Here is a 15816-nt window from a genome sequence, read left to right as displayed (position 1 = left end):
TTAGGTTTGAGCAGAGCGTGAACAGTTTTTTTATTTATTAAGTCTTCCCCACACCCCTTTGGATCCGCCCTTTCTTTTTCCTGAATAAAAATTGATTCCTTTCGTTTATTTAATAAACCCTGTTAGTTCCAATGGTGTTAATTCGCATTGCGGTTTTACGACAAAAACTAGTTGGGGACAGTTACAGCCTAATGGCATTAGGAATATAAACAGGGCTACTCACTATACTTTGAACGACAAAGTCGCAGAATAACAGTTCAGGTAGTAAGGCATTTGCTGCCCAGTGAAAATGGTTTCAAACCCTCATTACTTTTTTGACGTCATAGTTTCGTTGTTTAAAATTTCGCGGCGGCGCGCCATCTATTTTTAGAAACCTTGCCAAGCGAAGCCTTTTTGTTCGTAGCACTTAACTCATCTGGCAGGGTAGCCCCCCTTCGACGGTTTCATAATCAGGGGGGATGCCACAAATATGTGCTGCCGACTTTCGGGCCAAATTTCCGTGTTTCAAATAGCTCACAAACATTGCATTAACAAATTCGTCTCAGCGCACTGCTTCTATTTGAACCACTGGTCAAGCGAAACATTCCAGTCTTGCAAACGGCCTCTCGCTATAAGACTGCAAACCGGCAAGTTCGAAATTAGTCGAAAGTTTGTCGTGCAGTCAGCAAAGTTTAACCTGTAAAAGATGGCTGGGTTTTAAAATAGAGTTTATAGTGTTTATCAATGCAGTTCCAGATAAGTAAAAAGCAACGTTTAGTGCAAAATCTTTGTTTTGTGTTACGGAGAAGGATTTAGGCTTATTACAATCTAATCATGGTTTGGGCAACAATGTTCTATATATTGTAAGATTTAGATTTCTTTGTTACAATATTAAAGTTGGCAACATTTGACTCTGAAGAAAATTGAATTGAAAGTAAATTAGTATCGAGTATTGACAGAATGGATTGGGAATCATGGAAACAAGAATATGGTAAACCTCTTAATACTATAAAATTAAAAGGGTATAAAACAATTAATCTGAGTTCAAAGAAATGTTTAATTTTTTTAATGAAAAACGAATTTATGTTTCATATAAAATTTAGGTGGCAAAGACATTTACTTGGTGCAAAAGCCTTAAAGTTGAACTTGCAATTATGTTGTTTGTCATTTAGGAGGCTTTTCAGAAGCAGAAGATGCAGAGAAGAAGCGAGTGTGGGAAGCAACTCTTGCTGAAGTGACAGCTCACAACCTAAAGTACGACCAGGGTCTGGTTTCCTATCAACTTGAGATGAACAAGTTTGCTGTTCAGGTGGTTTCTTAATAGCATAAGTGCCATAACTTAAAAAGACTAATTTGTTCAAATGACTTTATTTGGACTTTTGTCATTGAGTCAAATTACTTTGTTTAAAATTAAATTTTTATGTTGAACGTTTTTTAAAGTCGGGTTATTTATTGGAATTGTTACACGTAAAACAGATTGACCCCATATGATATTGCTACTCTTTGCTTATAATAATATAGTTTTTCCAATTATAATGCCTTACTGTTTTATTATTACGCAATGACTTGAATTGGAAACTACTCTAATAATAATCATTTCGATTGGGACTTGACTTAGTATTTTTTTGAATTTTTTTTTATTTTGCATATGACTTGACTGGGACTTAATTCATTTTAAAATCCAACACTGGATTATTTCGCTACAATAAATTTAAGTGAAAAGATCCGTGTAGAATTGAGGTGAAATTATTTTGAACAAAAATCATTATCCACGTTTAACTCTTGTTTTCGTTTTCGTTATACATATTTTTATAAAATCATGATTTCGTTATCTAACGTTTTGTCTGTCATGTAAATGTTTGGTCGCTATATGTTGAGTTTTTGTAAATTTGTATTGCTCATACTCCGATGATTCTCTCAATTTAGTTTTTTTAACGTTTAGAACAATTTGAATAGGGACCACCACTGATGGACAGCCTGGTGAAATTGCACCAGATTCGACTAAAGTGATAGAATCAATTTTCTTAAAAACAATTTGTTTAGGGACCACCACTGATGGACAGCCCTGGTGAAATTCCACCTGACTCGACAGCGCCCCCTATTGAAGAAGCAACTTATGCGACATCCAAACCATATTTGAACCTTAAAGACGATGGCCTTGTTACTTCTGTGAAGAACCAGGGCCAGTGTGGAAGCTGCTACGCCTTCGCAGCCGTAAGTTTTAGCCTAAAAAAATCTAGCCCTTCCTGAAAGTTTGTTGGTTTTTCTGAAATGTTTGAAGTACCTGAGAAGCAGGACCACCTGTGTGGGCAATTTGCGATTCTATAAAACTTTAATTAATGAAAAAGGCTATTTTGTATTAGGCCTTTAGGGTTTTTCGCTCAGCGACCATGAAATTCTCAACACATTGTTTATAATTTTTGTGTTAGGCAAGGGTAAGTATTATTAAATTATCCTTGATTGCGCTGTTTTAATGATTTATGCCCTTATAAATAAAACTGACCGAAAAAAGCTTTTCCTTGATAGTTAAGGCATAAAACGATTTGCTCTCAAGTTTTGGCGGATGTAAGTGAGTTGCATATTTCGCAAAACGTAATTATTACATGAATATAAGTTCCATAACAGCGATCGTTAAATTCTTAAAACATTCGTTAATGTTTGGGTTAAGCCAGGGTAAGAAATATTAGATTAAATTAAGCCAAATTGCCCTGCTTATGATTTATGTTCTTAACCATAAATGTGGGGCATCTGCTCAGCCTAAAGGCACAAGGAGTAAAAAAGCTTATCTTTGATATTTAAGACATAAAACGACTTGCTTTTAAAAATGAGGTGAAAATTTCGCGAATCGTAAAATAATATAAGTTTCAATTTACCAGACATCGCCAACAAATTAACAGATGTTAGTATTCAAGAACAGATGTGCTTAATGGTTAGAACATTGTTGTTTCAGGTCGGTGTACTGGAGACACAAAACGCAGCTTTTTTTTCCCACAAACTTGTGAGTCTGAGCGCCCAGCAACTTGTTGATTGTTCCGACAACGATGGATGCAATGGAGGCTCTTTTTTCAAATGCTTCGAATACGCCAAAAATGGTTTGGCTACAAATGAAAACTACCCTTACAAGGGAAAGGTAGACTGAAACTAACAAATATGTCTGAGTGCAAGTTCCAGTAATAGGCCTATTGATATGAACCTGTCATATTGGTGCTACATGTTTGAAATGAAACCAAGATTTTTTTGTCGTGATTGCAAATACTTGCTACCTTTTGCGTTTAATTTTACAAAAAAAATCCTTATAACCAACTAAATGAATACGATTGCAAGGACTGTGACCTATCCCTTGTAAAATCGTTCTTTATCAACCATATGGGAAGTGTTATTCAGTTGAACATCAACTAGTTGTTGTCTAATCTAACCTTACTGGCAACATAATCGCTAATCGATCAACCGAGTCGGTTAGTCTAATGTCTCCCGGTGCACTATGACGACATATTTATCATAACCATGGCAAAGTCGCCGGTCTATTGTCGCCGCCATATGGTCGCCGGTCGGTCGCTGGTATATCTCGCTGGTATATCTCGCTGGTATATCTTAAAGAGACAGACAGAGCAACGTCGCTCATAGTACTTCACTTTGCGATAGAAAACAAAAAGAAATCCCATAATGCTTCTTAATAAACTTTACTTTTGGGTTAAAAGATGCATGTCTTTATTTCTATATCCCAATCAAGTCGGGTTTCAAGAGACATCGATCCGGATAATCATTCCATTTGAATAAGATATACCGGAAGTCATGTGCTTCCAGACAGAAAAAACTAGTCTCTTTCTGAGAAAGAGAAAAGAGAAAGTCGCGCATCTCAAACGCCGTCGCAAACCGGTCACGGGTAAACTTTTATTTTCAAAGGTTTTTTTCTTAGTAGAAAGAGAGCCCAAATAATAGATAAAAGATTCATTCTTTTATTAGCAAACGTTTCGGCAATTACTTTTGCCATCATCAGTGCGGTAAGTGAGACTAAGATAAAAACGAGTCACTATATATACGCTCGGACGTTTTAGAACGTTATATAAACAGAAAAGGAAGTCGCAAAGTAACGGAGATAAGAACTGCAACGAAAAATTACATCCGTAAGGCGAAAGTAGGGCAAAGATAAGACAATGAGGTCAATGGGAAGCAACAGATACACGTAAGAGGGAATTAGTAATAAATTAAAAATAAAATATGAACACGACGATGGAATTGCGCGAATATACCATTTAAGTATTAAACAAATACAGGGGGACTGAGACCGTGTCAACATTGAATTCCCTCTTACGTGTATCTGTTGCTTCCCATTAACCTCATTGTCTTATCTTTGCCCTACTTTCGCCATACGTGTATACTTTTCCGTTGCAGTTCTTATCACCGTTACTTCGCGACTTCCTTTTCTGTTTATATAACGTTCTAAAACGTCCGAGCGTCTATATAGTGACTCGTTTTTATCTTAGCCTCACTTACCGCACTGATGATGGCAAAAGAAATTGCCGAAACGTTTGCTAATAAAAGAATGAATCTTTTATCTATTATTTGGGCCACTCTCTTTCTACTGAAGAATATGAACAGATCCGTGTTTAGTGTTCCTTTTTTTCTTACCTTTAAGACAGTTTAATTATTTCCTTGAATATCAAGCAAGTTTAAACAATTGCTGTTACAACTTAAAGTTTTACGTTTGTTAGTAATTCTGGACCGATAAATGTCACAGGTTTTCGTCATTTAAAAGTTGTATGACACGCCTAGACAAGTGTTATGTGCAGCAGACGGGTTTTGTTGTCGTTCCATTACAGAAACAACACACAACGCTGCACTTTGGTTCCATGTCAAATTGTCACAATATTTAGTATAGGCCTAACCGCGCAAAATTTAGATAGATTTCACAAGCTATTGCGGTTATTGTCATTTTAATTTGTTAGGTTTATATCGACAAAAAACGCCAATAGTCCTTTTGTAGAATTAAACTGGTATATACTGCGTTTATTGCGTCAGTTATAATAAAGCCTTTTTTTAAATGGGATTATTTTTACGTTGGATGCAGTTTGGATGCACACAACATTGTGTTTGGTTTCATACTTTGTTGCATTGTACAAAAAAACTGTGTAAAAAGAGTAATTTAACACACAAGACGAAAAATTTAATTCGATTTTTTACAGCCACGTAGATTAGAGCGATAACAATTTATACGACGCCAGTTGATTCAATCCGTATAAAGTGACAGTCCTAATTGTGGGAAAGCAATAAGTTAACCTGTTTCATACACAATCAGCGGCAAACAGTCAAGGGATGACCCGAAGGCAACACGTAAACGCCAAAACACACCACATGTTATGAAATTTATTGCTACTATTTATAACTTCTTGAAGTAAAAACTGTTAAAAACTCGCAAAATTTAGGCAGAGTTTGCAAAAGATTGCCTTTGTTGTCACAGTTTAAACAGTAGGCCTAAGCAATTTATATTTCAAATGGGCTACGGGTTTGTCTGACGTTGGACGCAGCTTAATATGGCGTTTATTGCATAGTAAGGCCATTTTTCTTAACTTATGGGTTGCCAAGCAAAAATGCGTCGCCGTTTAATTTGATTTGGTTGTCGACTGCAGTAGTTTTAAGTGAAACGCAATTTCTATCATTCGGAGTTTCTAATCGTTTAGATCGCATTAATTCTTTCTCGACTTTTTCGGCTTTGACATTCATTTTCAAGCTACATTACAGATCCTTGAATATTTACAGAAAGGGCCGTGCCAGTTAAAAAAGGCTGCCGAGGTAAAAGTGGCAAAAATTATTGCGATCAGAAACGAGAACTCGTTGGGTTTCAACCTTACCTTCCAATGTTCGACAGCGGTTGGAATCTTCATCCCAAGATCATTTCATCTCCTTAAAAACGGCACAGGTATTTCGATAAAATTTTTCGGTACATTTTTTATTTTATTAAATAGTGAAAAACATACAAGGGTGCACCAGGCCGTCTTTCTTTCTCAGTGTTGTAAACAAGTCAGTTTAAAATGACTTAAATCTCAGTATAGTCATTTGTGAAATAACTTAAATCCAAGTCAAATCTTTCCAAAAAAATAACAAGTCAAGTCCCAGTCCAAGTCATCGGATACCAAAGTCAAGTCATTATTAGGACAAGTCAATAAGCCAACTAAAAGCTAGGAAAATACGCTAAGTAGCAATCTAATTGTTTTACGTGCAACATTAAATAAATACCTCAATTTTATAACTAAATGTAAAATAAAAACACTTAATTTTAACCCAAGTCGTGACTTAAGTCCAAAGTCAAGTCTGTGTCCAATAGACTTAAGTCAAGTCATTTTACCACACAACAAATCGTTGATTTAAATCATTACAACACAGTTCTGTCTTCAGTATTGTTTCCCCTTTAAGGAAATCCTTTCAGCCCAAAGGTGTCTTGCGTACTAAAGCATTGTCTGCAGTGTGAACTCATAAACTACTAAGTGGAACTGATTATATAGTAGACTATAGTCAGAATTTTAGAATCTGCCTGAATTCGAATGATAAAAACAAAGACTTTGGTTGCATATCAATGATAAAGACTAAACTAAGTACTGAACTTTAGACTATAAATGGCCAAATTTTGAGCAATGTGCGAATACGTATTCTTTAAATTGAATGTTTTTCTAATTGGAAGGAGGACTAGACTGGATTTCAGTTGCATATTTTCGCTCGAGTTCGCTCGAGAATAGCAGATGTTTTTAAGATTATTAACGCAGACTAAGCTTCTATACCACTCTATCTTTTCAACATCTGATCACGTGGATGGCCTTAACTGCTATCGGCGACCTACCTTCTAATCGCCGCACACCCGGTTTAGATTATGTATCTATCCACGTTTCCTTCTTTCTGATGTCTGTCTTAGCACTATATATACACTTACCATCAGTGAGTTCTCCCTATGTTAAAAATGAATAATGAATTATTCGAAACGTTCAAAATGATACCTACTTGTGTATGGGCTTCGATATTCTTATTACGTTTTTAAGATTAGTTGTTTTATAATTTAGCGTTTTGACGTAACTTTGTGGCGTCTTAGTTTATTTATGCCCAAATCCCTAACAAAAATCCTGGATTCTTCCCCGCATATTTATGACACTCATGACAAAAATGATTTCCTTTACAGACGTTTACGACTCAACAGAGCCAGGTGAAAAATGGCATGCTGTGCTGGTTATTGGATACGGAACCAATGATCAAAACGTTGATTACTGGATCATCAAAAACAGGTGAAGTCTAATTGTTAACCACAGAAAGAACAACGTGTAAAATTCAACACTTAAATACAGTTAAGTAACAAAAAAGAGAATGTGTACGTAGAATTAAAAGGTTGTGTACGTCCTTTTGAGTGCCCCTCGCAAAAAGCAATTATTTATGTTGCACTCTGCTATCAGACTCATTCACGAACGTAGATTTATTGAATCGCAGAATCTTCTAACATCCCAATAAAGCCATCAAAATGGTAGACCCTTTAAAAGTCTGGTACACCCATGGGCGTATAATACAACCGATTGGAAAGCACTGGCATACACTAGAGCCATGAAATTAATGCAAAAGCTTTGGTGAATATACAAAAAGCACGGAACCTACTTTTATAACAACTTTTATATTTTGCTTCTGTTACACAGTTGTCGAACATACTACAACCTATACAAACGATACAAATGCAGAAAATATCTTGCAGAAGTATTCAGACTTTCTGGTATTAAGATGCCTATTTATTTTCACAGTTGGGGGACTACTTGGGGAGGCGGTGGCTACTGTCTGATGAAAAGAGGAGTGAAGTGTTGTAGGATTGGAGATTACGGCGGCATTGCTTATTTAGCCCAGAAATGGCAGACATCACAAACCGGGGATAATGAAGCTGAAAAGTCGGAAGAAAATTAAACTATTTTGTTGTATTATTTGTAACGGAGCTTTACCACACTTCCCTTTTTGAGACTTAAGAAATTCACCCTCCGTAAGTCGCATAATCGTTTTTATTTTGAACGTTGTATAACCTCTGCATCTCAACGTAACATATTTGCTTAATCTGCTTTAAATTAAAAAAAATAGTATTTATCTAACCGAGTCAAACGTTCTGTCATGAAGTGTGAGGAAAGGTAGGAACATAAAGTAATTATTAGCTTCAATAATTTTCATATCATGCCTATCCCTTGGAACATCGTTGAAAGAGCTACGTTTATGTTAGCCATGTCAAATAACACATTACAAATACTATGTCAGTACCATAAAGTTCGTATATCAAAGCAAGCACGTTGAAGATTTTTAATATGACAAATCTACCAATCTTAATACAATTGCGGCAAGAAAAACATTAAGTAATGTATTTATATTCCAAGAACAGTTATTCCGAAGACTCCGTTGTTGAAACATAAAAGTAGAAAAACAATCCCGACATATTCTAAATGGATCATTCGCACTCGATTGCTAAGCTTTAGTTGAGAAGCAGGAACGAATAACTAAAATGGGTTAAGGACCAGAATATTGCCTGTGAAGTTTTGCGGAACACGCATAGTAGGCTATAAACTTCCTTGCTGATATTAATTTAATGTTGTTAAACTTACATAAATAAAAAATTCTGAAATTTGATAGAATAGCAGAGTACGCACTTGCCAATCATTTTCCTCAAACAGCTACCTAAATTTTTTTACTTTTATTTATGTGTTTATAATGATTTTTTTTGCCAATCGCTTTGTGCAAAGCATTTTCCCGCCAAAATGCTCAGATGGTTTCGATAGATCGCTAGCGTGACGTCATAGTTTGGTTACGTCACAATGCCTCCAAACGATCGCCATCTTGATTAAGAATTCTTGTCAAGTGAAAAGTATTAGTTTCGATAGCAAACATCAATGAACAGGCAGCTAAATAATGGTTCTTAACTGAAAAATTCACCAAAATGGACGAAGTTTCGGCATTTTAAAGTCGAATCCAGTCATGGCCCCGAATAGCTCTTTCTGTTTCCTGTTTCAAATAATATAATTTAATTGTTTTCGCGCTTCGTGCGATATATTTTGCCGCTCGTAAGAACTTGCTAAACCAAAACATTCCCAGCAAAACGCGCCGTTATGTGATGACACATATTTCCGCTGCCCTAAAAAAGGTTTTTCGTGCTATGACACGTAACGTGTTTCCGTCATGCGAAGTGTAAATATGTTTATGTGTTGGCGTTTCGATATAACCTGTTGGTCGCCAGTTAAATACAGAAAGGTTTAGTTGCTTGCCGGCCTGGCCGGCTTCCCCATACCAGCCAACAAAAACTGTGTGGATTTTTATAATCAGACATTGGAAACTTAAAGCATTGGAAACTTAAAGATTAGTTACCTTGCAGCTGTTCGGTTAATCGGTTAACGGCCACACAACTTGATAGCGCCATTGTAACGAGCAATGTGCATATATTTTATCTGTGCTCAATGCGTCACGCCCCCTCTAAATCTGAATTAAAATTGGATTTTCAAACAAAATAGGCACACTTTTGTATTACAAAACTCACCATATTCTAATATAAGTTGTTTGATGGCTTCGCAGTATGACGGAATTTTAAATGTATACAAGATTCTATTTTTTAACCCGGCCTATCACAACATTCTATGTTTCTCATGCGGCCTGCGGTAAAAATTACTCTCTATATATATATACTCCTCTTTATTTTTCAATATAAATTTTTAAATATTTTGGCACTCAACAAAATCTCCACAAAAGTCACATGCATGTTTTTAGACTGGAGTTATTTAACTTCTTTATATTTCTCAACGTTTAACTTTTACCTGTTTATTGAATTTTTGACATCTGACATAATAAAAAGACCCACCTGACATAACTTACTTTAACAAGGCTACAAAAAGTTAAAATTTGTTCACGGATTCCTATATAAGCTTGTTTTAAGATGTTACGAGGATTGAGTGCAACATAGTTGAGGTCTCTTATTATGCTTTAGTAAACAATAAATTAAAACAACAAAAAAACTGGTTTTAGCACAGATACAGGAAGAGACGTTTCGGAAACCTAGTACAGCAGTCAATAAAATCCAGTCAAAATGGTTTCGATTCTTGGCTAGCGTGACGTCATAGTTTCGTTACGTCACAATGCCTCCGCACGCACGTCATCGACCACTTGAAAATTTTAAAGCGAAGCGTTCTAGTTTCGAAAGCATCTTAAACACTTGGCAGGGTAGCCCCCCTACGAAGGTTTCATAATCAGGGGGATGCCACAAATATGTGCTGTCGAGTTTCGGGGCAAAATTTTCGTGCTAAAAACAGTTCACAAACATTACATCAACAAATTCCTCTAAAAACACTGGTTCTGGGTCAACAACGATTTATCAAAATGGGCAAATACATTCTATAAACTTAATTAGGTTTGAGCAGAAAATGAACAGTTTTTGTATTTATTAAGTTATAATAGGCAAAAAATAAAGTCTTCCCCACACCCTCTTGGATCCGCCTGCTCTTTCCTGAATAAAAATGATTCGTTTATTTAATAAACCCTGTTAGTTCTAATGGTATTAATTCGCATTGCTGTTTTACGACAAAAACTAGTTGGGGACAGTTACAGCCTAATGGCATTTAGGAATATAACAGGGCTACTAACTATAGGCCTACTTTGAACGGCAAAGTCGCAGAATAACAGTTCAGGTAGTAAGGCATTTGCTGCCCAGTGAAAATGGTTTCAAACCCTCACTACTTTTTGACGTCATAGTTTCGTTGTTTAAAAATTCCGCGGCGGCGCGCCATCTATTTTTAGAAACCTTGCCAAGCGAAGCCTTTTTGTTCGTAGCATCTAAAACACCAGGCAGGTTAGCCCCCTACGCCGGTGGGCAAAATTTTCGTGTGCAAAAAGTTCACAAATATTATATCAACAAATTCCTCTGAGCACACTGCTTCTATTTGAACCGCTAGTCAAGCGAAACACTCCAGTCTTGCAAACGGTCTCTCGCTATAAAACTGCAAGCAGACAAGTTTGAAATTAGTCGAAAGTTTGGCTTGCAGGAGAGGGTTGGGTTTTCACATAGACCTTCAACTTCATCAATGCAGTTCCAGATAAGCGAAAAAGCAATGTTTTGCGCTAAAAATAACACCTTTATTATGTATTACGGAGGGGCATTAGGGATTATTACAATCTAAGTATGAATGAAAGGTCAATATTCTATATAATATATTATTTATCTTCTTCATTACAACATGATTTTTTGCAAGATTTGAGTCTAAAGAAATTGTATTGAAAGTAAATTAAGATCGACTATTGACAGAATGGATTGGGAATCATGGAAACAAGAATATGGTAAACCTCGTAACACGTTAGAATTAAAAGGGTTTAAAACAAAATCATTCTATAAGCATAGTGATTGTTTCACTTTAATAAAAAACAAATTCATGTTTCAAAACGCGTGGCAAAACATTTACTTGGTGCAAAAGCCTTAACAACAAACTTGCCAGAATGTTGTTTTGTCATTTAGGAGGCTTCTCAGCAGCAGAAGATGCGGAGAAGAAGCGAGTGTGGGAAGCAACTCTTGCTGAAGTTACAGCTCACAACCTAAAGCACGACCAGGGTCTGGTTTCCTATCGACTTGGAATGAACAAGTTTGCTGTACAGGTGACTTCTTAACATCCTAAGCGCAATAACTTAGACTTATTTGGGTAAATGACTTTTTCAAAATGATTTTACTTAGAATTTAGTAATTGGTTTAAAATCAAATGACTTGATTTAAAATTACATTTTTATATTGAACGTTTTTTTAAATCGGTATTTGTCGGAATTGTTGCACGTTAACAGTTTCAATCCCTATATTATATTGTTATTCATTGCTCAGACCCGACCAAAATGATAGAATAAATTTTGTTACGAACACCTTATTTAGGGACCACCATTGATGGACAGCCCTGGTGAAATTATAACAGACTCGACAGCGCCCCCTATGGAAGAAGCAACTGATACAAGTACATCTGTGAACTATAAAGACGATGGCTATGTCACATCTGTGAAGGACCAGGGCCAGTGTGGAAGCTGCTACGCCTTCGCAGCCGTAAGTTTTAACCTAAAAAATTCTAGCCCTTCCTGAAAGTTTTAGGTTTTTCTGAAATGTTTGAAGTACTTGAGAAGCAGGGTCACTTGTGTGGCCAATTTGCGATTCTATTAAACTTTAATTATATTGAAAAAAGCTATACGCTCATTTGAATTATGGTTTTTCGCTTAGTGACCATTAAATTGTCAACACATTATTTAATTTTTGTGTTAGGCCCGGGTTTATTTAACTAAATAATCCCAGATTGCATTTTTGTTAGATTTATGTACTTTCCATAAATGTGTGACGTCTGCTTGGCTTAAAGGCCCCAGGGTAAAATTTTAACCCAACTTTTGAAGCCATTAAAACTAACCGAAGAGATTTTCCTTGATATATAAGGTATAAAATAATTTGATTGCAGTATTTGCGAATATAAGTAAGGTACATATTTCGCGCAACGGGAAATATTACAAGAAAGTAAGTTTAAATTTGCCAGCCATCGCCAACAAATCATCAGATATTAATATTCAAGAACGAATGTGTTCAATGGTTAACATAGTATTGTTTTAGGTCGGTGTATTGGAAGGACAAAACATAAGATGGAATAAACGATTTATGAGCCTGAGCGCCCAGCAACTTGTTGATTGTTCCGACAATTATGGATGCAATGGAGGCACCCCTTACAAATGCTTCGAATACGCCAAAAACGGTTTGGCTACAAATGAAAACTACCCTTATAAGGGAAAGGTAGACTGAAACTAACAAATATGTCTGAGTGCAAGTTCTAGTATTATTATTATCAACCAAAAAAATCATGTCAATTATGATCAGGTATCATAATAAATAAACAGGACTGACTCGAGTGTACAATACACGGCACAACATTTATTTAATCGTGCATAGCCTGTAAGATACTATTTTCTACTCTTGGCAACATAACAAATATTTCTCTCGATAATCTTTACTGTGAGGTACTAATTAGTTAACCGTTTATAGCTCATTTACCAGCACCACACGGTGTTTGCTTATATAAGTTAAGTGTATTGCGTTGTCTGGGGTGTACAAGTTCTTCAGTAAACATAACAGCATGTGCTGTTCCAAACGCCGTATTGAAATGTTAGTGTGTATTTAAGAAATAATTAATTTATCAAAGAAAACAGTTTTGTTCAATCAAAACGGTTTTGCACTGAATGTATTAAGACTCCATTTCACTTTCACATTTTTGGACCCAAATCAGCGTATTACGTAACCCATATTCTCCCTCTTAATTTATTGTTGTTATAAACTCAACAATAAACCTAAACCATTAAAAAGTAGCTTGCGATGAACAGGTCCACAAAAAAATCTTGACAATCCTAGAACGGGAGAATCAGTACCCAGCAACAACAACAACACGAAACCCACCAAACAGCATTATTTTTGAAAGCCAACATCCATTTTAAAAATCGCTAAAAGACCCACATTTAGGGCGCGGATCAGAGTTTGCCGACCCCTACTATATTTATTAATACAAGCCATGTTTTCATCCGCTGTGATTTCTACTCAAGAGTGGTAAATTTAAAACTACAGGTAACTGAATGGAGGTAAGTGAAATTAAGGCAAATTTAGGCGTAATAACCTGCCAAAAAATAACTTTGAACGTTTAAATGCCATTTGTTGAGCTTGTTTTAGAATATAGCATTCATTATCGAATCGCGATAATTTCTCTACAGAATATCGGTTATCAGAACACAATATCTAGTATCAAATATCCCTAATATGTCACCACAATTAAATTTTCTGAAATGATATAAAGAAAGTAAGTTGAATGTAGCTTGAAAATTAATGTCAAAGTCACAAAAGTCGAGTAAATTGACATTATCTTGATAAAAACTTTTCGATACGTACTTGTATGTAACAGAAATATTTGCAAATCTCATTTAAATTTTTATCTAACTTTGGCATTACGATGATGTCAATTTACTTGCCCTTTGTGACCTTGACATTCATTTTCATGCTACATTACACATCCGTACATATTGTATTGCACGCAAAAAGGAAATATTGTTTTCAGAAAGGGCCTTGTCAGTTAAACAAGGCTGCCGAGGTGAAAGTGGTACGAACTATGACAGCCAATACCGAACCCGAGTTGGTATCAGTGGTTTTGTTAAGTGGTCCAACAGCGGTCGCCATCCACATCCCAAGAACCTTTCATTTCATCACAAACGATATAGGTATTTCGATAAAGTTTTCTTACTCTTTTTATTAAACTATGAAAAACATACAGGGGCGGATCCAGATGTGCACCAGACCATCTTTCTGTCTCAGTGTTGTAAATCACTCAGTTTGAAATGACTTAAGTCTCAATCTAGTCATTACTCATTTGTGAAAGAACTTAAATCTAAGTCAAATCTATCCAAAAATAACAAGTGAAGTCCCAGTTCAAGTCATCAACTACCCAAGTCAACTCATTATTAGAGCAAGTCATCTCCAATTCAAATGAGTGATCTAAAATATACTACTAAAATTGACAAACAAAAACCCTAGATTCCTCCCCGTATATTGATGACACTTACCCAGAAAATGATTTCCTTTGCAGACGTGTACGATTCAACAGAACCAGGTACAGGATGGCATGTTGTGCTAGTTGTAGGATACGGAACCAATGATCAAAACGTTGATTACTGGATCATCAAAAACAGGTAAAGTCGATTTGTAATCCTCTTGAGGGAACAAATCCACGTCATAAATAGACCTATGTTACAAAAAAAAGAGAATGTGTAAGTAGAATTTTGAGGTTGCGAATGAAGTATTTCAACCAGGTGGGCCATCAGTTCATTTGCATTAAAGAGACAGAAAATCGATATTTTACTACGGCCATGCAAAAGCTTTAGTGAATAAACAAAAAGCACGGAACCTACTTTTATAACAACTTTTATATTTTTCTTCTGTTATACAGTTGGGGAACTGGTTGGGGAGGTGATGGCTACGCTCTGCTGAAGAGAGGAGTTAACCTTATGCAGATTGGAAATCACGGCTGCTTTGCCTTTATAGCCCAGAACGAGCAGATATCGCAAACCGGGGATAATGAAGTTGATAAGTCGGAAGAAAATTAACTATTTTGCTGTATTATTTGTAACATAGCTTTACCACGCTTTCCTTTGGAGACAAAAAATTCACCCTCCGCAAGTCGCATAACCGTTTTTGTTTTGAACGTTGCATAACCTCTGTATCTTAACGTAAAATATTTACTAAACCTGCTTTAATAATTAAAATAATAAATATTTACCTAATCAAGCCAAACATTCTGTCATTAAGTGTGAGGAAAGGTGAGAACATAAACTAATTATTATCTGCACGAATATTCACATGATGTCTATCCTTAGGAACATCGTTGAAAGAGCTAGGTTTATTTTAGCCACGCCAACTAACACAGTATAATTACTATATAGATCATTCGAACTCAATTGCTAAGCTTAAGTCAGTTGAGATTCAGGAACGATTCACTTAAATGGGCTAAACACCAGAATGTACTACATTTTTTACTTTTATTTATGTGTTTATAATGATTTTTTCTACCAATCGCTTTGAGCAAAGCATTTTTCCGCCAATATTCTCAGATGGTTTCGACAGATCGATAGCGTGACGTCATAATTGGCTACGTCACAATGCCTCCACCCGATCGCCATCTTGGTTAAGAATTCTTGACAAGCGAAAAACTTAGTTTCGATAGCAAACGTTGTTGGACAAGCATCTATAAAACGGTTCCTTTATCTTGCCAAATGTACGAAGTTTCGACAGTATAATATGTGAAATAT

At 35.9% G+C, this 15816-nt stretch overlaps 2 protein-coding genes across 2 annotated transcripts; both read left to right on the top strand.

Moving 5' to 3' along the window:
- The first annotated feature begins 843 nt into the window (after positions 1-843).
- On the top strand, positions 844-7905 carry LOC146138931 (cathepsin S-like). Its single transcript, XM_083394735.1, has 7 exons — positions 844-970; positions 1152-1288; positions 2023-2193; positions 2930-3109; positions 5737-5896; positions 7145-7247; positions 7749-7905. Exons 1-7 carry the CDS (start codon positions 940-942, stop codon positions 7903-7905), a joined length of 939 nt encoding a protein of 312 aa, XP_083250861.1. The 5' UTR covers positions 844-939.
- A 3362-nt stretch (positions 7906-11267) lies between these two features.
- On the top strand, positions 11268-15117 carry LOC146138930 (cathepsin L-like proteinase). The gene is made up of 7 exons (XM_083394734.1): positions 11268-11298; positions 11474-11610; positions 11876-12040; positions 12590-12766; positions 14073-14232; positions 14598-14700; positions 14958-15117. The coding sequence occupies exons 1-7, from the start codon at positions 11268-11270 to the stop codon at positions 15112-15114; spliced, it is 930 nt and encodes a 309-aa protein (XP_083250860.1). The 3' UTR covers positions 15115-15117.
- Positions 15118-15816: the final 699 nt, after the last annotated feature.

The sequence above is a fragment of the Ascidiella aspersa genome, chromosome 7 (assembly GCF_963924565.1).
Source record: "Ascidiella aspersa chromosome 7, kaAscAspe10.2, whole genome shotgun sequence".
Taxonomy (NCBI): Eukaryota; Metazoa; Chordata; class Ascidiacea; order Phlebobranchia; family Ascidiidae; genus Ascidiella; species Ascidiella aspersa.
Note: the sequence above shows the minus strand (reverse complement) of the source record. Positions and strands in the feature narration are given on the sequence as shown.